The 22596-nt window shown below is 51.0% G+C and overlaps 8 protein-coding genes across 8 annotated transcripts; 2 read left to right on the forward strand and 6 right to left on the reverse strand.

Annotated features, from left to right (window-relative positions):
• Nucleotides 1-284: 284 nt before the first annotated feature.
• Nucleotides 285-1058, reverse strand: BP01DRAFT_387358 (uncharacterized protein; the record flags this gene model as incomplete). The annotated part of the gene is made up of 4 exons (XM_025577733.1): nucleotides 285-413; nucleotides 474-639; nucleotides 722-953; nucleotides 1046-1058. The coding sequence occupies 4 exons, from the start codon at nucleotides 1056-1058 to the stop codon at nucleotides 285-287; spliced, it is 540 nt and encodes a 179-aa protein (XP_025426421.1).
• Nucleotides 1059-2613: 1555 nt separating this feature from the next.
• Nucleotides 2614-3915, reverse strand: prs2 (proteasome core particle subunit alpha 1; the record flags this gene model as incomplete). The annotated part of the gene is made up of 5 exons (XM_025578869.1): nucleotides 2614-3243; nucleotides 3317-3529; nucleotides 3582-3676; nucleotides 3777-3836; nucleotides 3909-3915. The coding sequence occupies 5 exons, from the start codon at nucleotides 3913-3915 to the stop codon at nucleotides 2857-2859; spliced, it is 762 nt and encodes a 253-aa protein (XP_025426422.1). The 3' UTR covers nucleotides 2614-2856.
• A 308-nt stretch (nucleotides 3916-4223) lies between these two features.
• BP01DRAFT_395893 (WKF domain-containing protein) lies at nucleotides 4224-6080 on the reverse strand. The gene has a single exon (XM_025578428.1). The coding sequence runs from the start codon at nucleotides 5772-5774 to the stop codon at nucleotides 4563-4565; it is 1212 nt and encodes a 403-aa protein (XP_025426423.1). The 5' UTR covers nucleotides 5775-6080; the 3' UTR covers nucleotides 4224-4562.
• Nucleotides 6081-6430: 350 nt separating this feature from the next.
• BP01DRAFT_419466 (tubulin gamma complex associated family protein) lies at nucleotides 6431-10174 on the reverse strand. The gene is made up of 2 exons (XM_025579410.1): nucleotides 8617-10174; nucleotides 6431-8562 (listed from the first exon to the last, which is right to left on the reverse strand). Exons 1-2 carry the CDS (start codon nucleotides 9887-9889, stop codon nucleotides 6698-6700), a joined length of 3138 nt encoding a protein of 1045 aa, XP_025426424.1. The 5' UTR covers nucleotides 9890-10174; the 3' UTR covers nucleotides 6431-6697.
• A 443-nt stretch (nucleotides 10175-10617) lies between these two features.
• atfA (bZIP transcription factor atfA) lies at nucleotides 10618-12994 on the reverse strand. The gene is made up of 3 exons (XM_025576116.1): nucleotides 12864-12994; nucleotides 11311-12457; nucleotides 10618-11250 (listed from the first exon to the last, which is right to left on the reverse strand). Exons 1-3 carry the CDS (start codon nucleotides 12967-12969, stop codon nucleotides 10947-10949), a joined length of 1557 nt encoding a protein of 518 aa, XP_025426425.1. The 5' UTR covers nucleotides 12970-12994; the 3' UTR covers nucleotides 10618-10946.
• Nucleotides 12995-16736: 3742 nt separating this feature from the next.
• On the forward strand, nucleotides 16737-17902 carry BP01DRAFT_387363 (ArsA family ATPase; the record flags this gene model as incomplete). The annotated part of the gene is made up of 3 exons (XM_025577734.1): nucleotides 16737-17123; nucleotides 17198-17787; nucleotides 17854-17902. 3 exons carry the CDS (start codon nucleotides 16737-16739, stop codon nucleotides 17900-17902), a joined length of 1026 nt encoding a protein of 341 aa, XP_025426426.1.
• Nucleotides 17903-19464: 1562 nt separating this feature from the next.
• BP01DRAFT_280178 (uncharacterized protein) lies at nucleotides 19465-20053 on the forward strand (the record flags this gene model as incomplete). Its single annotated transcript, XM_025571435.1, has 3 exons — nucleotides 19465-19575; nucleotides 19841-19882; nucleotides 19967-20053. Coding segments are annotated over 3 exons (240 nt in total), but the record flags the coding sequence as incomplete, so codon positions are not given.
• Nucleotides 20054-20906: 853 nt separating this feature from the next.
• BP01DRAFT_213045 (eukaryotic translation initiation factor 3 subunit E) lies at nucleotides 20907-22596 on the reverse strand. The gene is made up of 3 exons (XM_025571089.1): nucleotides 21400-22596; nucleotides 21151-21345; nucleotides 20907-21099 (listed from the first exon to the last, which is right to left on the reverse strand). Exons 1-3 carry the CDS (start codon nucleotides 22539-22541, stop codon nucleotides 21081-21083), a joined length of 1356 nt encoding a protein of 451 aa, XP_025426428.1. The 5' UTR covers nucleotides 22542-22596; the 3' UTR covers nucleotides 20907-21080.

The following is a 22596-nucleotide window of genomic DNA, read 5'->3' on the forward strand; positions in this document are numbered from 1 at the left end:
ATGGAGCATACTCAGCCAATCAATTCACATCTAGCGTATATCAACGAATCCAGGGATATCATAACCATCAACACATATTCAAGTACACCACAAGGACAAATCGAGAAAAAAAAAGAGTATCTTTCCAAGGCAGCTTTTCCTTTCTTCAAGTCAATTGTCAGCGCCAGCGCTTGACAAGAAGAAGTACATCCCGCGTCAGTCAGCGAGCGCTCTCCCAATGGTACTGTAATCCCGCAAAAATAAACATCATCGTACCCAGACACCATCCAGTCGACTACCTCAGCTCAGGGGTGAGACCGAATCCACTGAAGGATTGTGGACAAAGAAGGGTCCTCATTGAGCCAATGGCCCGCCCGTGTATCGGCTGCACGGAGATCAGCAACCACGTACTGCTCTGTCACCTGGGCCAATTCCTGAGAATAAGGGTCAGTAAGAACTGGTGATTATCCCAGGCTACGCGGTCAGACACTCACAGCATGGAAGGTGTTGCTTGCGTTCTTCAGTTGAGCCGCGTGCTGAGGTCCGGGCCGCTGCCCGCGCAGGATGTTCTGTCGGTTGAGGACCCATCGTCTGGCGGCTGCCACCTTCAGGTAGATGCGATGCGCCTGGAAGCGCCTGGCGCTTGCGTCGAGGATAACCCTGGACGAATTGATGTTAGGGGCTGGGGCTCCTTGAAGCGCGAAAGAAAGCAGAAGTGGAGGAAATAGTGATGACGGCATACCTCCGCAATTCCGCCTTTTCGATCTCCGCGTTGTTATGCGCTGGTGTCGCGCAAGGGTTGTAAGTGGACGACATCAAAGCTTGCGCAGCAGCCAGCCCGTCTCGGATCACTTTGTAGCCTTCCTCATTGTAGTCATCGGAGGGGGCTTGCACACTCTGCTGGGTGATATGCATAAGAAGGGTGCGGTAGTCGTTGATGATCTCCGCCACTCGCAGGGCGCGAGCTTGGTTAACTGGGACACCAGGATCGATTAGCTCTGCTTCTCCATATTTGGTAATGATGTCGCTTCCAACTATGACGGCAAAGAAGGCTACCAATACTTACGTCCATCGGCCATTGCGAATGTGCGGTGGTTGACTTTGTTGATATATGGTATATAGTATCGAGGAATGACCAATGATCAGATCCCAAGGAGATAAAATGAGTCCAGAAGGTATGGGTCGGCCACGGCCAGTCAACTGGATAAAAGAATATGCTAAACAAAGAGGCAAGCCCAAGCCAATGGATCGGAAACAGAAGGCAATGAGGTCGTCTAGCCCAGAGAAGGAAGAGTGTTGGTTTCAGATTCTACGGTCCCATGGCTGAGGAGGCGATATCCTTTTAAGCATATTACCCTCACCATGGTGCCAAATTCAAGCGATGGGAATTGTGCTGGAAGGGGATCATCATCGTCATCCACCGTGGCTGGCTGCACCATTGGAGAAGCCGATGGAGCAAGGACAAGACATCGCGGCGAGAGATGGCAGCTGGATACACCAGCCATAGTGGATCAACGGCAGGAGTCAAGCCCATGAGAGCCATGTGTCCGAGGAGCTTGCACTATCTGGGCTCCGGACTGGAGCGAGGGCTGATATCTAAGCGTGGTACTTAGCAGCTGGCCCTGGAACAGGAACCCAGCACTAGGCTGATGGGGCTTGCATAAGATCCTGCATAGTAAGTTAACAAAAAAAAGAACCAGAAAGGATACATCCGAGCCGATGCAGAAAATCTTTATTTCACACAATAAATCGATTGCAGGTACCAATTTGAGAATCCACTGACTCAATGGTATCAGATAAAAATACTCTTAACTTAAGAGAACCCCACTTGTTTGTAGCCGATGGGACTGCGAAGAGTCACGGGAAACATGATAAACAGATAGTACCAGATCTCGGTGAACAGCCCGTGCTGTCACTGCAGTAAGTTGTGTGCACTGACTCGGTGGGGAAAGCGTCATCGTGGCATGATGACTAGAGAAAGACACTCCAGCTGGAGAGTCCTCGCTTCCTTACGCCACACTTCCAGTAGTACAGGTTGATTCGGAGTCATCGTGTTCGGAGATATGGTTTACACAGGATAAGTGGCTGGAGAAGCCATTATTAGGTACTGAATACTGATAGTGCCTTCATTATGGATCCAAAGAAATCAAGAAGTATTAGCCGCCGACAACCAAAGCGCCAGTGGAGAAGCCAAAATTCACTGTGACAAAGTGACAACACAAAAGAAAAGGAAAAACCCCAATGGTTAAGCCACATCCCCAGCTCAGCCACACCGGGCAACAGCTGAAAACGGAAAAGCAAACCCACGGCGGCACCAGCCTCAGGCTTAACCTACTGACTCGAACTTCTTCTTCTAATACGTGTAGACTCTCCGGCTCACCGTGCATATAGTAGTCACGGTGGCAAACTCACTTCATGGGCAAGAGCTTACCGGATGCTCGAGCGTTGCCCGCTTCACTCCCAGCACCTGCATTATAGGCACGTCTTACTCCACGCTCTCAGTGTAATGGCTGGTCAATGTCGAATATCCCAGTGTTTGGCCGCTGCTTCCTTTAGAACTTCGCTCCCTTGACCTATCTCAGCGAGCCTGTCATCTTGCAGCAAGGTTTCCATGTCTATCACCTCGAGTTGGACCCCTGTTTGGAATTGCCACTGTCTGGAGAAGTGAGTGGGATTGCTTCGCTAACTCCGACTCCGATGCACGGGATACTTTCCAAGATCTGAGATCGATCGGCAACTGGAAAGACAAGGGAAAGCAGGGTACGCAAGAACAAGATAGGGGTTATCATTCAAGGTTCAATAGTAGCGTCAGAAAAGTAATATTCATGGATCGTTTGCCTCTACCGACATGGATGCTCGCTCAACTCGATTAGTCAATTAGTCCTTTTCGCTGATGGCCTGCAGCCGCTCGTCGATCTCATCCTCCGTCAGGGCACGGAAGCTCGGATCTGTGCCTTCTTTGCCATCAGCCCGAGGCCCTCCAACAATGCCAATTTCCAGCTCGTGCTTCTTGAAATCGACGCTCAACACGTTGCTCAAGGCGGTGATGCCCAGCTCGACCACCTCCTCCCAGCTGCCCTCGGCATAGTCCTTGTTCTTCAGCTTCTTCTCCAAATGATTCAGCGCCTCCTGCTGCTTGGGACCGGATGCGGTCGCCTTGTAACCGACATAGTAACCGGCAGGGTCGCATTTGTAGAGTTGCGGGCCCTTCTCATCATCCACGGAAATAAGGGTCATAGCAACGCCGAGCGGGCGCATGTAGGCCTAAGAAGATGATATTGCATTAGTAAAGATTCTCTCCTAATGTTCACAGATCAAAAGTCATCAAGGCACGAACCCGTTGCGTGTAGACCTGGTTGATATTGGCAAGGCGCTTGGCAAGAACATCACAGGGCATCTCGTAGCCGTACTTGTATCGGAACTCGGCCGCCTCTCCACGGGCACGGTCAACGCTCGCTCTGGCATCGGCGATGGAGCCGGTCATAACACATCCGACAGACGGCGAAAGCTTGAAGATATGCGAAACGGAAGAGGGGTCGATCAATTTATCCTAGGCTGGTCGTTAGGTCGTGCGGTACGTTCTGGGTCTGCCATAAACTTACAGCAACCTTCTTCTGCGACAGAACAACGGCGCAGTTCTTTCCTCTGACACCTAGCGAAGTGATATTTGCGGAGGTGATTGCCTTGAAGGCATATTCTAGATGCCGACGGAAGTCGATGGTAAGTCAACTGTTCGGCAGTCGGTTCGAGCGTCACCGGGCGGCGGATTGAAGATTTCTGGCGAAGGAGAGGCTTACCAACTTGATACAGACGACCTTGGTCTGAGAAGATGGTGATGTGTCTATCGTAGGCGCTTCCTGTTCACCAAAGCTGCCAGTCAGTCGATGAAGTCATTCAATCTAGCACAATCGGATGGGTTATGTCCCTACCAGACATGGCTGCGGCGATATGTGTAAATCAGCGACTAGATATTCAAAGTCAACTGGAAAAGAGGTTGCAGAGCAATCAGGGATGCAAAAGCGTAGTAATGGAGAGGTTTCGGAGAACGGAGGATGAGGATAGAGGCAGAGGACGCGTGCCAGAGGGTGCCTGGCCGAAGCTCCAAGCTTCGGGGCTCCGTTGAGTAAGCTCCAGTCACCGCCTTCTCCGTCTCTGTCGGAGCCGCTCTGCCACTTCCAGCAACAAATCTACTCAGCGCTCATTTTAATGGTAAGCTTATTGTCCATAAAATCTCGCTTTCATATCAAGTGATGGGTTTTAGGTATATACAGAGGTCTATATGTCTAACAATGCACTATGAAGAAATCAAAGCGGCAATAATCTCGGATTCGAGTGACAGCCGCTCCTGTATGCTCGAACCAGGTATCACGAACTTTTATGCTCAAAGTCATGTGGAGGTGGATAGCCATGAAGTATGAGTGAAATGGGATCATCAATCACATGAAAGCGCGAAGTACAGAGACCAGTAGGCCCACTCCACAGTCAGAAACATGCGCTTTTAGTGATTAGTCGCTATCGCTGTCGCTGCTGCTGCTCTCATCCGAAGATGAATCTTTCTTGGCTGGACTCTTGGTTTTCTTCTTCTACTCAGCATCGCTGTCGCTGTCACTGGAGCTGTCGCTCTCGCTGCTGCTGGAGATCTCGATGATTGCGGTCCTGTTCTTCTTCTTCTTTTTGCCTGGTGTCTGGTTCTTCTTTGCCATGCGCGGGGGAGCCTTGGGTTTCTCGAACAAGCCACCAGTGACAGCCCAGAAGATGAGTTCCGCACGATGTCTCTTCTGTAGCCTCTGTAGTTGCGTCGCATCGAGCCCCTCGGTGTCTTGCTGATTATCAAGATTCTCTTTGCCCCCCGATAGAAGTGTCCGAAACGAGGCCACAGCCTTCTTGTAGCTGGGCTCGGGAGCCGTATCATTGCTCTCCTCAGCGCCATCCGTCTTGTCCTCCTCAGCTTGCTTCTTCTTCGTCTCGTCTTCCTCCTTGTCCTCCACCTCCACATCCGCCTTGATGACCTCCTCGGCGATCTCCTTCAACCGGAGCTTCGCCCCCTCGCTCTTCAACCCTTGGAGGTACGCCAGCAGCGCAGCATTGTACTGGGCGGGGACCTGCTCCAGAGACAAAATATGCTTAAACAGATGCGTCTCGCGGTTCTTCTGGAACTTCCAAGCCTGCCGGTGGTTGTGGTATAGACTGAGGTAGGAGAGGATGAGCGTCTCGTGAATCGTGGGTGCGCCGCCGTCCGTGGCCGAGGCCGAGGCTTTATCCTTATTCCTATTTTTCTTCTTCTCCTTCTTCTTTTTCTTCTTGTCCTCTCCATCGCCTTCATAGTTAATTTCCTCCGCAGATCCATTCTCTTCGGTTTGTTGCTGCTGCTGCTCCTGCTCCGATTGTTGTCCCTCCACCTCCATCGCATCCGCCTCCGCCTCCGCCTCCAAATCCCCACTGCCATCCTCCAACTTCACATCCGCCGAGAAAGAGACCCTCTTCTTCTTTTTCTTCTGCTTCCGCTCCTCCTCCCTGGCGGTGTTTTTGGCGTCCTCTGCCTCATCCTCGTCAGCTTCTTCCAGGCGCCGCTTCTTCGACTGCTTCTTGTCCGCGTCCTTGTCGCTAACGGTGCTGCTGTTGTGCTTCTCTTTCTTCTCTTTCTTTTCCTTCTTGTCTTTCTTTCCCTTCTTTTCCTTCTCCTCCTTCTCCTTCTCCTCCTTCTCCTCTCGCCTCTCCTTCTTCTCCTTCTTGACCTTCTCCCTCTTTTCCTTCTTCAACCCCGCCGCCGAATCAGAAACAGCAGAGGCAGCCATAGCGAATTCGTTTAACCCAATCGCCCAATTGCTCGATTGCTCAATCCCGGTGCCAGTAGCGATAGCGGTAGCGATAGCAGGAAAATCAAAGGTTCGGTAGCGACGAGAAAATCAAACCTCAATCTGAATTTCCTTTCCGAAGTCGCAAAGAAAAATAATTCCCTGCAAGAATCCCGTGTCGCACAGCCCACGAAAAGAATATAACAGACACCAAGACTTGTAAGTCCGAAGGTTTATTGGTTAAGTGGGCGAAAGGGGAAAAAGGTTAAGGAAATTGTTGATTGTAGAGTAAGTAGTAGCTGCTGGAACTTTTTTTCTTTTGGAAGGAAGGGTAAATGCGGAGGGGGGAAATTTTCACGTGAGTCCATCTGGGTTTATCCACTAGTAAAGTTGAAAGTACGTAAATGATTTTAGGCGGGCGGGTAGTAGCGCAGCCCTGGGGGCTTCTAGTAAATACTGACTTACAGTATACCTAGATATGGGTTATACATGAGATCTAGGCAGAGAGCTCTTTGCCATGGATGCTATACTCCTTGAGATATGCAAAAATACCCAATAGCAATACAACACTTCGTCTCAATTATTGTTAATTTGTACTCCATCCAAAGTCTCTGACACCAATCACTGCAGGATTCATCATCATCATCATCATCATCATCATCGTCATCATTAAGCTTACAACGAACTATGTATGTACATATACATGCTTTTGTGCTGTTGCCATGTCATTCCTCTCCAAGCCATTTCATAACCGTATAAGAGGACACACAGTCAAGCGCCGTCCTATGAGGCAAACCACAATACACAATAAGCCCATCACTTGAACTGGAACCATATAATAATACCCCGAGAAAACTCCCCCTTCTGCCAGTAATCTAGCCCTTCAACGTCAATCCAACCAAACCCAAGAAAACCCGCGCAAATCAGTTCGCACTACTGCTATCATTCCCATTCCCTCCCGTACTCGAAGGTTTCTTCTCCCGTCGGGCTGGTTGTTCCTTGGACGCAGACACTGTGCTGCTACCTTCCGTCGCGGCGGTTGCGCCATCATTTGCAGCCGCCGCCCTTCGTCTCGCTCTCTGCTTGTCGCGCGAGCTTCCACCTGCAGCGCTCCGTCGTTTCCGGATCGGTTGGTAGACATCGTTGAAGTTCATCACCACGCCAAGGAAGCGCATATCCACGTTCGACTGGTAGGCGAGATCGCCCAGGAACACGTTAAGGCGGGTTCGAAATTCTGCCGAGAGGTCACGGAGGCGGCCCTGTAGACTTGCGAGCATCTGATCATCTGCAGAAAGATCACCAGGATTTGCGAGCGATACTGGGGAGCCGATCTCATCGCCTCCGAGGTTGGGGGTATATGCTGCCAGAGACGGGGACATGTTCGAGGAAACCGAGTCTTTGTGGGCTCTGGTAAGTCGCGCAGAGGATGGAAGAATATCGTCATCGGTGAGGCCCCAACGGCCCTGAGCTGTGCGGGTCTCAATTTTCGCGCTAAGCTCCTGTCTGCGAGTGAACTCGGCGACAGAGAAAGAGTAGAGACCGTCCACGGCGTCTTTATAGGCAAGCATGATCTTCAAGATGTAGTGAAGTTGGTTGAGAAAATCCTCCTCCTGTGAACTGCTAGTGGAACTGGAGGATGAGCTTTTGGAGGAGCTCAAGAGACCCTTTCGCGTGATGGATTTGAGATATTCGTTGTGTGCCTCGATCAGGTCGTCCAGTGTGCAGCCGGGCTTAGAGATGGACGCTTGCAGTTTATCCCAACCGGCCTCAATGACTTCAAAGAGAATATAGAACTGGAGTTGGCAAACGAAGTGGATCATCTCCGCAATGACGCATCGTGCTTTCTTCCAATCTGAGCCAACTTTGTCGTCGACACTACCAAGCACGCCGCGGGCGCCCGTCATGCACCGGCGCCAAGTGCTTCCCAGAGCGAATTCGACGCGCTTGATGCGCCAAAGGAAGTTGAACACCTTTAGGTACTGAGTCAACGCATATGGTGTAATGACCACGTCCACTGGAGCATCAACCTTATACTCAAGTGTGAAACAGTCCCAGCCGCTTTCGCCATGGCTGTACTCTAACATGCGGGCATCCAATCGTCGGAGTACATCTGGTGAGTCATACTGCGCATTAGATGCGCGGATTGCATGTTCTAGCTGCGCAGTCAGAGTATGTCTGTACTGCGAGTTGGCCGGTCGATCAAGGTTAGAGGCCAGCGATTCCATCAACAGGGCAATAAAATCACCTTGGCCCAGCAACATATAACTCTTCAGCGCTCGAAGGTGGTCGAAAAGCTTGAATTTATCGTCCATGAGGTGGATCAGCCGCGCCATTGTGGTCTTGTAGGCTTCATCAATCGATGCCTCGAGGCCAGCCGTATCGCCATAGTGCAGCTCTTTCGAGGCTTCTTTGGAGTAGTCCTCGACCCATCCAGAGTCCCCGCAGCCGTACCGAATGAAGTTTAGAGACTTGCCAATCAGGAATATTTTCTTCGCAAAGTCCTGGGTTATGATCGACGGCACCATTTCATCGTCGAGCTGGTACTTGTCGTCCCAGACACTAGTTGCGGTTCGACGCGGATCAATGTTGGGTCTAGATTCTGGCTCGACCACAAAAAACTCTTTATACGGATCTGACAGTTCACCGTCATAGATCCAAGACCGTAGCATATCATAGAAAGGTTGTGTCACATGGGAGAGAAGCTTTTCCGCGAATGCACCCACGAAGGGATCGCCGTGCGAAGTCGAGAAGCCGTGGATCAAAGAAATCAGCTGGCCGCCTTTCTTGTCTACAAGCACAAATTTAGAGGGGCAAGCTGTTTTGCAGAAGTGGAGGTACTTACGTTGTGCTTCCTCAACAATCAAATTCATCAGCCGTAGCGCCATCGTCGCGTCCCTTGTCCACACAACACATCGCTTCAGCGTGACACCGGTCTTCGTAGCGCTTCTCAAATCATTGGCGTCTGGTGGTGAGGCCAACGCCCGCCGAATCTCTCCTTCCAAGGTGGCGATTAGTCCCAGATAAGAGCGAAGCTCATTGGAAAGAGCCGCCTGGAGACTTTGACTCAGAAGCCCACTCGTTGTGCTTCCTACGAACGCCGATATGCCGCGGTACAGCAGGCACGGTTCAGCAAGGCAATTCAGCAAGGAGATAATGGGCACTGGTAGAGAGGGGGGCAAGTTCAGAATCGTCGTCGAAGCGAATTGCAAGTTCGAGGAGGACAATCCCTGTAAATTGAAGGGAAGGTCACGGAGAAGCCCCTCTTCAAGAGGTACATTGGGTTTCTGTTCCTGTTCTGAATCCTGCTCGGACTGCACGGGCTTCGGTTCTTCGGGAGGTGGCTCTCGCACCCCGGTATTGGCACGACTGCGTGTAGTCCGCGCCTCTCTGGCTCTTGCCGCTGGTGCAGATGTCTCCGGCTCTGGCTCTGGCTCCCTCTCCGCGTTTATCTCCTGCTGCCGTCTTAGCGCAGCCTGCCGCTCCGCCCGCGCAGGGATCTGAGATGCCGACGAGCTGACAGCCGGCCCATCCTCATCCGAAAACTCCATTACCCTGCTGCGGCCTGGGTTCATCCTCTGGCCCTTGTACATCATGTTGTTCAGGCCTGCCGGTTCGAACTGAGGGCTCCTGCTGACGCTCTCCTCAATCCCAGGCTCTTCATAATCATCGGTGCTCGAAAGTCGGTAGAGGAGAAAGAGGATCGCCCATTTCTGAGACAGGACCGGCTGGGTCAATAGACGCGAGTAGAGATTGGAGAACCGTACTGCTTGCTCGGGGCTGTCGTTTTCGCGTAGAAGCTTCCGCTTAATGAGGTCCACCGCGTTGTTGACATTCTCGCCGCCGGCTAAACTCCCGCGGCGGTTGACGCCGTATGCTATGGAACCGGACGGTGATGCTAGGTCATTCGAGGGGCTGGTGTAGGAATTTAGGATGTGCCATGAGCGCTCGAGATACTTTTGGTGTCGTCGTTCTTCCGCTGCGGCCAAGGCTTCCTCCGCATCTCCTTCGTACTCGCCCCGGAGATCTGCATGCGATAGCGGAGGGGTGAGGGAGTCGACGAGCTGCGAGAGCGCATCGTCGATGCGCCGTGGTCGCGCGGATTGACGAGCGGACATGGTCTTATGTTGTTATCAGAGTCTGATCGCTAGCTCTGGGCGAGCCGTTGTGGTCGAAGCTGAATCGAGATTCGCCGGTCAGGAATAGTCAAGCTGTCAAGCAGCTAGATCAAAGAGGGTTGGGTAGTATAGGCCTGAGGGTGAATGTGGCGAGCAGTGGAAGGCATGTGTTGAGAGATTCCACTTCACTGGTTCTTTGTAGAGCAAGACATGGCGTCCTACACCAGTGTTGAGGCCGCTTCGTAAATTTATCGCATGAACTCCCCCAAATCTTCGGGGTGTCGGGGAATGCGCATTGATGTCCCAGCCCAGGCCGCCGCTTAGGAAAGGAAACCCCCGATGCGGGTGTGTTTTTGTTTGTCCGGTTTGAGTGGTTTGCCGCAGCCCGCCAAGCCTTCACTTGCTACCTGAGGTATCTCAGTATTAGTAGTTACATATCCTGTAGCACGCATTCTAAAGCATTGCCTACTTCCCAGTATCTTTGCATTGACTGCAGGAATCGAGATCACTGCGTATTACCTGCGCTTCCTCATTTGTTATGAGAGCCAACTAGTGGTAGAGCTAATCACATACCGTGTTGGTAACCAGCAAGGCGATCAAGTTATCATTACATATTGTAGGTACGGATTTGATAGATAGATGACCGTATAGAGGGGTAGATGATGGACCGAGAAGTGGATTTATATATGTTCAAACTGATGCGTGGTAGTCCGTTGAGAGATAGAAGTCTCAATAGCAGTAGCATCCATGTCATTGTTCCCTAGTAAGACACGCTAAAAAAGGCAGCAATCCCTGGCAATCCTAACGTAACCCATGAAATAAAAAGCCCCCGGTAACCCCGAAGAAAACCCCTTTTAAGAAGCAAAGGCAGAAGAGAATGAAGAATGTGGAAAATATAACAGGAGAAGCATGGGACACAAATAGCCAACAATACAGAGCCTGAAAAAGAAGCCTTGCTGGACTGGCACCGATATGGCATCTGCTCTCTGCAAAGTTTAGTGCGGTCCGTATGGTCCAAAAGCTAATCATAGCAGTAAATTATCGTGTACACGGCTCATTATCGTCGGAGCCCTTGGGCAGGAATCGGCGGCCCTTGCATGCCCATCTGACTTGGGATATTATACGGATGGGCGTCGAATCCGGTCGCCATGCCGTTCATCATTAGAGGGCCAAGACCTTGAGCTTGCGAGACTGGGCAATCCTTGTGCGCTAGCAATAGAGTCTTGAGGTTGACAATCTCTTCCCGCAACTGAGTGACAGTGGCGGTGAGTGCATCATTCTCCGAGGTGAAAAGTTCAACTTTAGCCTGAAGGTTAGCCAGCCACTGCTTCTTCCGTTGACGACATTTTAGAGCCGCGACCCTGGCAAAGCTGTTAGTGTTGCCCATTAAATGCAAACGAGTATCAGATGTTTTGGCTCACCTGTTCCTTTCCAGGAAATTCTTTCTCTTTTCTTCATCAGTCATTTTCTTCGTGTCTGTCGTGCCCTTCTTCTTCATATCATCTTCGTCCTCCTCTGAGTCTGGAACATCCGAAGGAGGTTCGGTACTACCGCTGATACTCGTTTTTGCCTTCTTGTTGGCTCCCTTGGGAGTATCCTCGGCCTTGCGTCTGTTGTTCGTGGCAGCACCAGTTTTCGCGGCAGTAGCCTTCTTAGCCTTACCCTTAGCAGCAGGCTTCGTTTGTTCCCCCTGCATGTCAGACGCATCACTTGAGGACCGGCCGCCCTGGGCCAAGCCATTGATGTTCTGCGAGTTCCGTCGATCAGCGGCTGCGTTCAGCGGCTGCTCAGTGGATTGGATATTCTGCGGCTGGATCGATGTCTGGTTGGCTACAGGAAATTGGTTCGGGTTACCCTGTCCACCCTTGGCTAGCATGAACAGTCCATTGGCTGCGTCCGCAGCATCGTGGTGACCAAAGGGATCGGCTCCCGGTGGCGGGTTCGGTTTCATATCCATAGTGGAAGTCTGTGATGAGGGATCGGATTCAACGGCCGGATTAGATGTAGGACCATTAAGGCTGTTCTTCTTCGCATTCAGCGCAGTACGGTGGAACTCAATGGTAGATGGCGTCGCACCACCGCTTTGCAGCTGTTGGAGGAGGGCCTGAGAGTTGGGACTAGGAGCAGGGAACATAGAGCCTCCTCCACCAGGAGTCAGGCCAGTACGAAGGGAGGATTCGTTGGGAGTAGGGAATCCCCGACCGATACTATCGAAGTAATCATTGGGGCCAGTCGGACCGGCGAGCATGGCTGGGCTCAGCGGCCCAGAGCGCAACGAGTTGGACCAACCGTAGCCGCCACCGGCTGAAGTGGTGCCTGGCAGGGCTGGTGAGGTGAGGGCTGCAACAGGAGGAAGTATAGATTTGCCTGGAGTTTCGCCAGAACCACCGCCACTGAAGGACTGCTCAAAGGGGTTGGGCTCCAGAGAGAAGGGATTATGGACAGAGTTGAAGTAGTCGGGGGTATCAGTAGCACTTGTGATGGCTGGTCGCGGAGGAGGTGCCAACGAGGTTTGGGATTCTACATCAGGCTTCGAGTCTTTGACATCCGAGGACGGCGCCCGCGAGTCTGTCACGCAAAGAGAGATCGCGTCAGTAAGGCAGTCAAGAGGAACGAATAAAGCCCAAAGCGCGACGACGATGATAGATCAATCAACGATGAGGGGATGAAGGGTCTGTGATGCGAACGACGATGTTGTGTCCGGGTCGCAAAGACGGGTAAGGATGTGAGAAGGGGATCTGATAACGATAGCCATCGATGACGCCAATTGTGAGGTCATCCCGACGGCGAAAGCGTTGAACAAAAACATTTGAGGAACAGTGGCGTACAACCAAGCCCAAACAGGCCAAGACTTAACAAGATGAACATAGGGAGAAATGCAGAATACAACAGCGATTTTGCATTTAAGGCAAAGTACTGCGATTTCGCGCGCACACACGGAGGAATCAAACTCCATTATGACACACACACTCACCTTCGCTCTCGAGACCTGCTTTCTTCACATCCATGGGCGATGAATTACGATGCGATGGATTATTCGGCAGGCTGGTCGAAATAGTCGTAGCGACAATCGCAGACATAATCTCGAAAGGGGGGGGGAGAGGGTGGTCGGTATATTAAAAGCGAGGGAGGTTGGCAGGTGACTTTTTGGGGGAGGGATGGAAGGGCAGGAGAAAAATAAAAGAAAAATAAGGGCTAAGAGCGAGTGGATGAAGTGGCAAAGACCAGAACAGAGGGCGACAACTGGAACAAAGATAACAGATACAGGTTAGAAAGAAGAGAGAAAGCAAGGCTCGAAGCCGACTCTCTGGTCAATCGAACTGTTGTTGTCCGGATGTTCAGTCGCGGGATAATCGACTGGGGGTGTACAGTGTAGTTCAACCCGGGAGAGGGTCACTGGACTGCGTAAGTAAGTAAGATGAACGATGATAGTAAGTAGTAGTAGTAGTGTGAAATGGGTGGAAATGGAAGAAAGAAAAGTTGTGACGTAGGCAGGACCCGGAGAAGTCTTAGTTTTAGGGGAGGGGGAGGGAGGGAAAGAGGGAGGGCGGTCGGTCGAATGTCGTGAGCTAAGCCTAGCCTAAAATGATATTTTTCCTTCTTTTCTTTCTTCTTATTATGTCACGTCCGGAACCATGCAACCCTGAACTACAAAAAGCCCACGGGTACCGGCCAAAAGTGCAACCTCGACAAGATGCAGACACAGAACATTTATTGTGATGAATGGTTTGGTCCTCTTTTGGATCTCTCGATTTTCTGGATGCTTGCTTTTTGCGGTTGATCCTTGAATTGCAGGTTTCTGATATCTACTGAGCCTTCTGTTATTCTTCATTTTTAAATTTCGCCTTCCCTTTCCTTTTGGTTACTGTATCTGTCTCAGGGCAGATTCTTCCAAAGTCTTCGGAATAGATTATTGATAGCCAACGGGAAGAAAAGGAGACCCAGAGGGGAAAAAAAAGGACCAACCAAAAAGAAAAAATGGAAAAATTGATTAGACCAGGGAAAAATCAAGACTAACCCTCGAATGCTTTGAATTGAGTGGATGATTATGCAGGCGAATGCTGGCTGGCCCTTACTTGGAAAGAAGAACTTGGGTTTTGGATACAGTGGGCTCCCGGGAATACCTTTCAACCAATGCGACAAGTGGAATCCGGGTGGACACGGTTGTTGAGATGATGGGTGGAAGGACTGGCGAGTTTTCTACACAACCGAGGACAAGGACAGTCTTTTTCGACAAACTTCTTCTTAAGATCAGGAATGTTGCTTTGCTATCCAGGGGTAGTTGAGAAACAATGACTGCAACCACTATCTACTTAGTTCTTCACTCGTAGCTTGGTACTACTGTCACTGTATGGCGTGCAACAACCCCAGTCAGTCAAAAGCAGATTGCCATTCATGAAGTGGAAGGGGGTTTGATTTGGCAGCAATGGATGAGATCACGGTGACGACGACAGGAATTTTCCTTCGATGTCCAACTAAAGTCCGCCCCACTTAGTCTACCTAGTCCAACCACTCACGGGCCTTTCTGTGAGCCCCGCCCGCCTCAACGAATCATGGATCGGACGCCATGTTTGTCCGGCTGCAGGGCGGTCAGGATCTGCGGCGATTCAGTGGTCGAGACTGCAGTTGAGGGTGACATGAATCGCCCGGCATGAATGCTTTGAATTGGTTGAATGGCTCACTGACGGCCTGCTTCCCAGGGCTTACGATTGGCTCAAGCAAGTTATTCACCTCCCCTCCTCCGGCCCCCCTCTTATCCCCTTCCCATCTCGGCTCCATTTCCACCGTTAACCTGTTCTGCTGGTTTCAGGGGGAATCTTTCCTCGGAACGTTGGGTGACACATCTTTCCGATGATTGGAGGATCCTCAATGACGCAATGCTCCGGAACATTCGTCCCGTGGATATCTATCACGTGATGTCGCTGTTGCGGTATCTCATTCGCATCGAAACAGGTTCTGTCGAAGCCTTTTTGCCACCCCATTTGGATGGATGATCGGACTCGGCCAGATGATTTGAGCCTTCCATGCCGAGGATTGAGGAGGTGGGCAGCCTTGGAGGGGGGAGTAAGTTTGTAGTCTTGACTCTCTCCACATGGAGCCCCAAAGCCCGGCCAGAACACACCTATCGATAGTCGATAGTCGATAGTAGTCGATGATCGATGGCGATAGATGATCGCTTCTCCCAAGTTTTCCTTTTTCTTGTTGTTCTTGCCGTTCATGGTCTCTCTGAAGTCCGAGGTCCGAACTTTTGTTGGCGTTCACTTAGACTTTCCAGGCACCTCCCAAGTCCACCTCACTGGCATCCAGAGCCGGGTCTCCAAGTGCGGGAGGCTTAATCCCCTTAGCGCCCCCCCCCCCCCCCCCCCCAAAACGGAGTATAGGCACGCAAGTGCATTCCCCCTGCAAAGGTCAGGCTAGAGTCTAGACAGCTCAAAGCTGCATGATAGATCACTGGCGGTGTTCTCGCAGCTTACATACCATTTCATGTATGTAATGTACTGTACTATGACTCAAATTCGAGGTATAAGGTGCTCCGTGTCGTAGTCGGAAGGTCTCAATCATCGACATGGCTTGCTCTGCATACTGTGTACTCTGTAATTTCTTGGAGGGCGGGGGGAGGCAAACACGTGGATCCAAGTCTGACGATGTTTGTAGATGCAACCAGTGATTGTACTTGATTACTCGTTAGTCTTCCTGGTGGAGTGATTAGAACAAGTGATTCTAGCACCGGATCTTGTAACCCGCCTATAGGAAGATATCGAGACCGGGCCCAACATTCAACGGATGCATTTCTCATTTGCGATCGCTGTAGAAGCTATTAGCTTGGGCGAAAGTCCATCTTTGCCATTCGACGATGCCATGAGGCGACCACGATACAGCTGGTTTCTATCGAGCCATGTTGAAGCGAGACAACCGTCCGGACAAGAATGACCTCAGCTGTGACTCGTATGCCATATGTCCTTTGCTGTGCGGAAGAGCTTATTTCCTGACAATATATGGAATGATGGCATACTATAGAGCTTCAGTTGTGGAGAGACTTGACGCTGCCATGGGCAATTAGATATACCTTGCTTGCCAGCACCCCATTACTCATGCACTTCATGGCGAATATAGACTAACTTCCAGGCAGGTATTTTTAACTGATATCCCGTAGCTCCAGCATAGCTGTGAGGGCCCTTCACTTTGTCGCTAGCGGCATTCAAAATATTTCAGGGAGGGACAGGAAGTAAAGCTTGTTCGGACCATTCAAAATGCCTGTCAAGCTCAATACCGGTCGAGTCTCTCCTGATAGTAGTCGCACGATTGAAGACTTTCCGGAGGCATTCTAAGCGATCAGGAGCCCGGCATGGCATTTTACCGAAGCCGAATAGAACGCACTGTGTTTGAGGGTGTGTCCCAAGAAAGTTCCTCTAACCAGTTTCGCTACTAGCCGTTGCTGAGGGTCTCATAATTTGACACATTCATGTCGCGCACCGGGTGATTTGAAGCGATGGGGAGCGATAGTCAGTGCGCGGGGTTGTTTTCTGCCTGAGGCAGCATATGGACTGATGACTCCAACACGTGCCGCCTGAGCAATCGCTACTGTTCCGGACTCACTCATACTTTACTTACTCGCAGCGGGTTGACGCAGCTCCGGTCATTTTGCGAAACTTCTCGAATCCCATCCACCGCCCTATCCGAAGGTTTCAGCACTCGGCGGGAAGTCCGTACGCGGTGAGTCCAAGCTTAAACGGAGGCAAATATCGCAACTTGTTACAGCGCTAACGATCAACTCCTTTTCGCCCCCTCCTCTAGACCAGGTACACAATCAATTCACGACCCCGACCTATTCTCTCGACCTCCTACCATGTCTTCCGCTGTCGTACATAGCGACGACCTTATGGAGCCTACGCTCCAGTCGGTCGTCAATCAGAAAACCTTGCGCTGGATCTTCGTCGGTGGTAAGGGAGGTGTCGGCAAGACCACGACCTCTTGCTCGCTTGCCATTCAGCTGGCTAAAGTCCGCAAATCCGTCCTCCTCATCTCCACCGACCCCGCACACAACCTGAGCGATGCCTTTGGACAGAAATTTGGAAAGGAGGCTCGGTTAATCGATGGTTACACCAACCTGAGCGCCATGGAGATCGACCCCAATGGCAGCATTCAGGACCTTTTGGCTAGTGGTGAGGGTCAGGGAGATGATCCTCTATCTGGGATGGGTATGGGAGGCATGATGCAGGATCTGGCTTTCAGCGTACGCTTCGAACCTGCTATGACTTTCGCGCACATGTATCATGAGCTCACATGGCTAACGGACAATCTTACTAGATTCCTGGGGTTGATGAGGCCATGTCCTTCGCTGAGGTCTTGAAGCAAGTCAAGTCCATGTCCTACGAGGTTATCGTTTTCGACACCGCGCCCACCGGCCACACGCTCCGCTTTCTCCAATTCCCTAGCGTCCTCGAGAAAGCTCTGTCGAAACTGTCGCAGCTATCCTCCCAGTTCGGCCCTATGCTCAATACTTTTCTGGGTTCTCGTGGCGGTCTTCCCGGCGGTGCGAACATGGATGAGATGTTGCAGAAGATGGAGTCTCTCCGGGAGGTGATCAGCGAGGTCAACTCTCAATTCAAGGATGCCGACTTGACCACTTTCGTCTGCGTCTGTATCGCCGAGTTCCTTTCCCTATACGAGACCGAGCGCATGATTCAGGAGTTGACCAGCTACAATATCGATACCCATTCCATCGTCGTTAACCAACTTTTGTTCCCCAAGCAGGGCAGCGAGTGCGAACAGTGCAACGCCCGCAGGAAGATGCAAAAGAAGTACCTCGAGCAGATTGAGGAGCTCTATGAGGACTTCAACGTTGTTCGGATGCCTTTGTTGGTGGAGGAAGTAAGAGGGAAGGAGAAGCTTGAGAAGTATGTTATGACCGGCAATGTCTACGCACAGACACCCATTTAGTTGCGATGCTAATAAATGGACAGATTCAGCGACATGCTTGTGAACCCATATGTTCCCCCGGAGGGCAACTAATGGTACGAGATGGTTTCATGCATGATATTTTGCAGTGCGCCTTTTTTGTCTGGGATGAGTCACGAAAAGATCATAGACAGTAATTCAAGAAGCGTTTTGGTGGTTGAATTTTCTTTTGCTCTTGAGCTTGGTAGCTGGTGATCTGGCTTGATGGATCAGCAGGTTGAGTTGGATCTCCGTACTATGTCATTTCTTTATGCCTGCAGCTCCATTTATACGCCCTAATCCTGGATACCACCATCTCGCGTCTCCCTCTGAATCCCACGATCCTGCTATATGTCATGATCGACATCATTGAGAGTGAGACTTATGTAACGTGCGGTTGGGATGACCATTCTGACTGAGGACTGAGCGGCTTTTCTCCACAACCTCAGCAAGATGAAGGAGAAGTGCCCATCATCGCACAATTTAAGCTGAAAACAGCAATACAACTAAATGCAAAAACCCCCCTGGTTTCCTAATTTCGAAATCAGAGGAGGCATAACCACCCTATTAGAGCTCTATAGTACAGTAACCTTTCGCAAACTAAACCCACCATCCATCCATCCATTCATCCATCCATCAAGTTTCACACCACAGCTAGCTACTATCAAGCAACCTTGATCCCACTAAGAAATCAACAGCTACAGAACCAACCAAGCGCGATCCATTCTTTTCGTGAAAATAAAACAGCCACACCAACACTGCATACACGCTCAGAATCCCGTAGCAACATATCCAGGTCAAGCGAACGGCATCGCACGCCGAGGAGTTCAGTAAAGGAACATTTCCACCAGCGCATACTTTCATAATGCGCGGCGGATTGCATTTTCATCTCGCCTTGTGCTTGTTGGTATGTGTTGACTGGCTGACAAGCCTCACTTTTTTCTCCCACTACGCCGAAAGAACGGTGTAGAGCTGGTGGTGGTGGGTGGTGCTGGTTGGATGGGGAAGAGTGAGGCGGATGGTTCATTTTTCACTTGGCTGGATGTAAGCTGCAATCGTAGGGCTGATGCTCTATCCATGAATCTCGAATTTCCTTCTCTTCTTACATGCTTCGCTATGGGTTATCTCTCTGGAAGAGCATCTTGAGGATTGGATCCGTGTGGTGGGGGACTTCATTACCTGTGACAGAATAATAGCGAGTTGCCCCATCAGGGCAATTCTGGTCGTAGTAGAAGATATTGATTGGGAAGAGCGTGTACTGTATATCTGAAGGTAAAGTAGGGCCAAGCGAAGCGATCACACAGGATCATCCAACCATCGATATGCATGATTGATCATACCAAGCAAAGCCAGCAAGCCATCATCAAGCCGAACAACAGCCCCTGTGGGCTTCCCCTGCAGCGAGGCTGAGATCTAGTAACCCTGCTGTCCATAAATACAATGCATCACGGAACGAACGGTGTAGTTGCTACGGTCATGTCTGCTTCAACCTTTTAGATCATACCTTAGTATTGAGTACATATAAAATTGAAAGCCGGTGATACTTTCTCCTCCATAGTGACATTCACACACACACACACACATAACCTCCAAGCCTCAACACCACCAAATCAGCCAGAAAAATGCTACCACCGCGAGAGATCCAACAATACTGGCTCCCCGGATACGGCCTCTCCCGATACATCGTCCTCAGCCACATCCAGTACTTCCTCGGTCCATCGGCCGTAGCGCGTCCTTATTCCTTCCAGGTATGCTTGACGTGAGAGTACCAATACTCTTCCATCCCCTCCTGTGCAATCATTGCAAATAAATACTCAAGTAGCTATACGATACTACCCTCACGCGCGAAACAAGTCCAATCCCCTAGTCCACAAACAGCACAAATCCCTCACAATCCAATGCATGGAACCCCTTCAATCAACAAGAATTGGTTTTAATTGCAATTCCCCGGAAAACCAGACATACTCAAACTAACACATCACTCTCTCTCCCTCACTTACTGACAGCAGACAGGGACGAGAAGGCTATCTCATCACCGGCGTACCACTCACAAGGGTTCGTTCTTCCACCCCACCCCGCACCTACCCCGGCTTTCATATCATGGAGCAAAACCCTCACCCCTTGACACCAACATGATAGGACCAAATCGATGACCTAGCTACCATGTCCCGCGAGTACGAACGGCAGGAGTCCCTTCGTATGGCTGGTGGGGTTATTACCAGTAGCAACAACAACAACAGCAGCAGCAGCAGCAGCAACAGTCGCGGGGATCGGGCAAGTTCTATAGTGCGGTATGTGGAGGATGGGGACCGAGATGGGGACAGGGGGGAGCCGTATATAAATGCGATTGTGCTGATGAGGGCTACAGCCAAGGAGGATGGTCACAGGGATAAGAGGGGGAGGTGGCGGTTGAGGTAGTGGTGTATGGTTTAATATATTCTATATAGTCTCCCCAGTGCCAAAGGTCTACGGTATCTAATGTATGAGTCTGATATGAGGAAAAAGAGGGAGGAGTAAGGAAGGAAGTCTTGCCTTGTTCGTGGTGTCTTGGACTGCTGGTTTGCATTGTTTGGGGGTGATCAGATCCAAGATGATAGAAGAACACAATGTTGATGATGGTCTCCGTGGACCAAGGCTATTCGGTTCATGGGAGGTAGCAGGCGGATTTACCTCCGCACACTCCTCTACACATTCTCAGAGATCACATCACAAAAGTCAAGTCTGGTTTCAACATTCAATTCCATCATCTCTAAGTCATCGTAACAGCATGAGACAATCAATCACGTGGGAGGCAGGCATGCAGGACGTGCGACGTACCATCCAACAAGATGCTAAGTCAACCACCGAAATTCCCTGCTGGTGTCCACACCCTGATTCACCACGTGATTGCCAGCCTTTACAGTAAAAAAAAGTTGTCCGGGTGGAAAACTTCGACAATACTTCTTTTAGTTTTTGCTTTTCTTCCAGGGGGCGTGGTCATCACGCCAAAAAGGCGCACCTGAAAGCATGTCGACAAGGAGATACATAGGGGGAAATAGACAGATCATGGGGAGAGAGACATAAGCAAAAGGGAAGAAAAGAAGAAAGACATGAAAAGTGGACCACCTGAACGCCAGCCTGATGCCACTCTGCTTGGTCCCATCATTTCAGGAAGTCCGCACCTTGGCGGGGAATACTACTAACATGAAGAACCATTAAGAGAAGGGTAAAAGGACGAAATTCTTGTTTCGGAGAAAACTCAAAGTGCTGTCATTTATTTCGCAACGGCCGCGCTGTGGAAGAATCAGTCCAGCCCCTTTGATCGCGATTCAACTGGAACTCACCTCAGAACTTGCGTCCGGAAGAATGCACCCTTAGTCTTCTCAATGACCTGCTGGTACACAGACTGAGGAGGGTGGTTCATGATCACAGTGCCCTCCTTGTAGTCGATCTTGGCATCAACTCGGGTGTCGCGGATCAGGTTGACGATCCACTTCTCGCCATCATCCTGGTTCAGACCCAAGCGGGTAGACAGGTCCCTAGTATCCTGGTTAGTCACAACCTTTTCCAGATTCGCTCGTTCTAGCACGTACTTAATGTCAATGCGCTGGTGGATCTTGCAGTAGCTCTCGGAGATGAGGTGACGGGCGGCCTCAATGAAAGCATCGGCAGCGGAAACGAGGAAGAAGTCGCTGCGCAACACATCCTCGGCCTCACCCAGCTTCTTCTGGGCCTCCTCGAAATCGAAGTCAACATACAAGGCCTTGACGAAGTCGGTGATCGGATCGGAGTACTCGTAGCCCTCCTGGCGAACGACCCGAATCAGATCCTTCAGTTGCTTCTGATAGACGCTGCTGTTCTTGTGGGCGCGGTTGCGGTTGGTGATGACGGCGGCGGCGAGGTACCGCAGAATCCAGGGGCAGCTGGTCTGAATGGTGTTGATGTAGGCGGGAGAGAAGAAGAGGTCGGTCAGGACATCGCGAGCGGGGTCGTAGTTGAAGAAGGGGAACAGGGACCAGTGGATCAACCAAGAGCGGTTCTGCAGCTGTCCCAGGGGGTTGTTGAAGAAGCGAGTATCAATCGAGTCCTTGACCTTGATAACCTCCTCCATCGCACCCTCCCAGCTGGTGGTCAGGATCTCCGAGGCCAGCTTACCCCAGGTAGCAGAAGCAACCTTGTCGTTGTCGGTGGACAGGACACGGAACTGGTAGAGGAGCTCGGCGGCATTACCATAGCTACCACAGCTGTATTGGAAACGACCATAGTCGAAGAGGCTGTTGACCATCTCAGCCGTGACCCCGTGCTGCTCCTCGAGGAACTTCAAGTTAGCAACCTTGTCGCTGCGCAGGTTGCCGACGACGCTCTCATCCTGCAGGAGCTCGGTGATCTTGGCGCTCTGGTCCTGGTAGTGTTGCAACTTGGCGAGAACCTCCTCACGCTTCTTGATGAATTCCTCGGGAATGCTATCGGAGTCGTTGAGTTCCTTCCACAGGTTGGCGACGTAGTCGGTCATGTTGGTGTGCTTGAGCAATTCATACTTGGCACGGATCGTTTCCTTATCGTCATCCTGGCCACCGGAGCTGAATTCGAGAAGAGGGAAAACCAAGTGGCGATCAAGGTAGGGGATCAACTTGGGGAGAAGGTCGTGGTTGGCGATTTCTTCAGCGGTCTTCGGAGTGTGGGCGGCGGCACCACTGAGAAGAGTCTCAGCGGAGGGAGGAGCGTTGGCTGCCATATTGATATAAAGAAACAGCTGCTGCTGCGAGGGTAGTGGTTGTGGTGGGGGGAGG

Source organism: Aspergillus saccharolyticus (genome assembly GCF_003184585.1).
Source record: "Aspergillus saccharolyticus JOP 1030-1 unplaced genomic scaffold BP01scaffold_69, whole genome shotgun sequence".
NCBI classification, from domain to species: Eukaryota; Fungi; Ascomycota; class Eurotiomycetes; order Eurotiales; family Aspergillaceae; genus Aspergillus; species Aspergillus saccharolyticus.

What these genes read in the sequence shown, in the direction of transcription:
- BP01DRAFT_395893 (XM_025578428.1), bottom strand. Translation starts at nt 5,774, where the DNA reads ATGGCTGCCTCTGCTGTTTCTGATTCGGCGGCGGGGTTGAAGAAGGAA.
- BP01DRAFT_419466 (XM_025579410.1), bottom strand. Translation starts at nt 9,889, where the DNA reads ATGTCCGCTCGTCAATCCGCGCGACCACGGCGCATCGACGATGCGCTC. An exon ending in GATTGTTGAGGAAGCACAAC is followed by an intron (nt 8,563 to 8,616) that starts GTAAGTACCTCC and finishes TTGTGCTTGTAG; the next exon opens with ACAAGAAAGGCGGCCAGCTG.
- atfA (XM_025576116.1), bottom strand. Translation starts at nt 12,969, where the DNA reads ATGTCTGCGATTGTCGCTACGACTATTTCGACCAGCCTGCCGAATAAT. An exon ending in AGCAGGTCTCGAGAGCGAAG is followed by an intron (nt 12,458 to 12,863) that starts GTGAGTGTGTGT and finishes TTTGCGTGACAG; the next exon opens with ACTCGCGGGCGCCGTCCTCG. An exon ending in AATTTCCTGGAAAGGAACAG is followed by an intron (nt 11,251 to 11,310) that starts GTGAGCCAAAAC and finishes CAGCTTTGCCAG; the next exon opens with GGTCGCGGCTCTAAAATGTC.
- BP01DRAFT_213045 (XM_025571089.1), bottom strand. Translation starts at nt 22,541, where the DNA reads ATGGCAGCCAACGCTCCTCCCTCCGCTGAGACTCTTCTCAGTGGTGCC. An exon ending in CACCAGCGCATTGACATTAA is followed by an intron (nt 21,346 to 21,399) that starts GTACGTGCTAGA and finishes CCAGGATACTAG; the next exon opens with GGACCTGTCTACCCGCTTGG.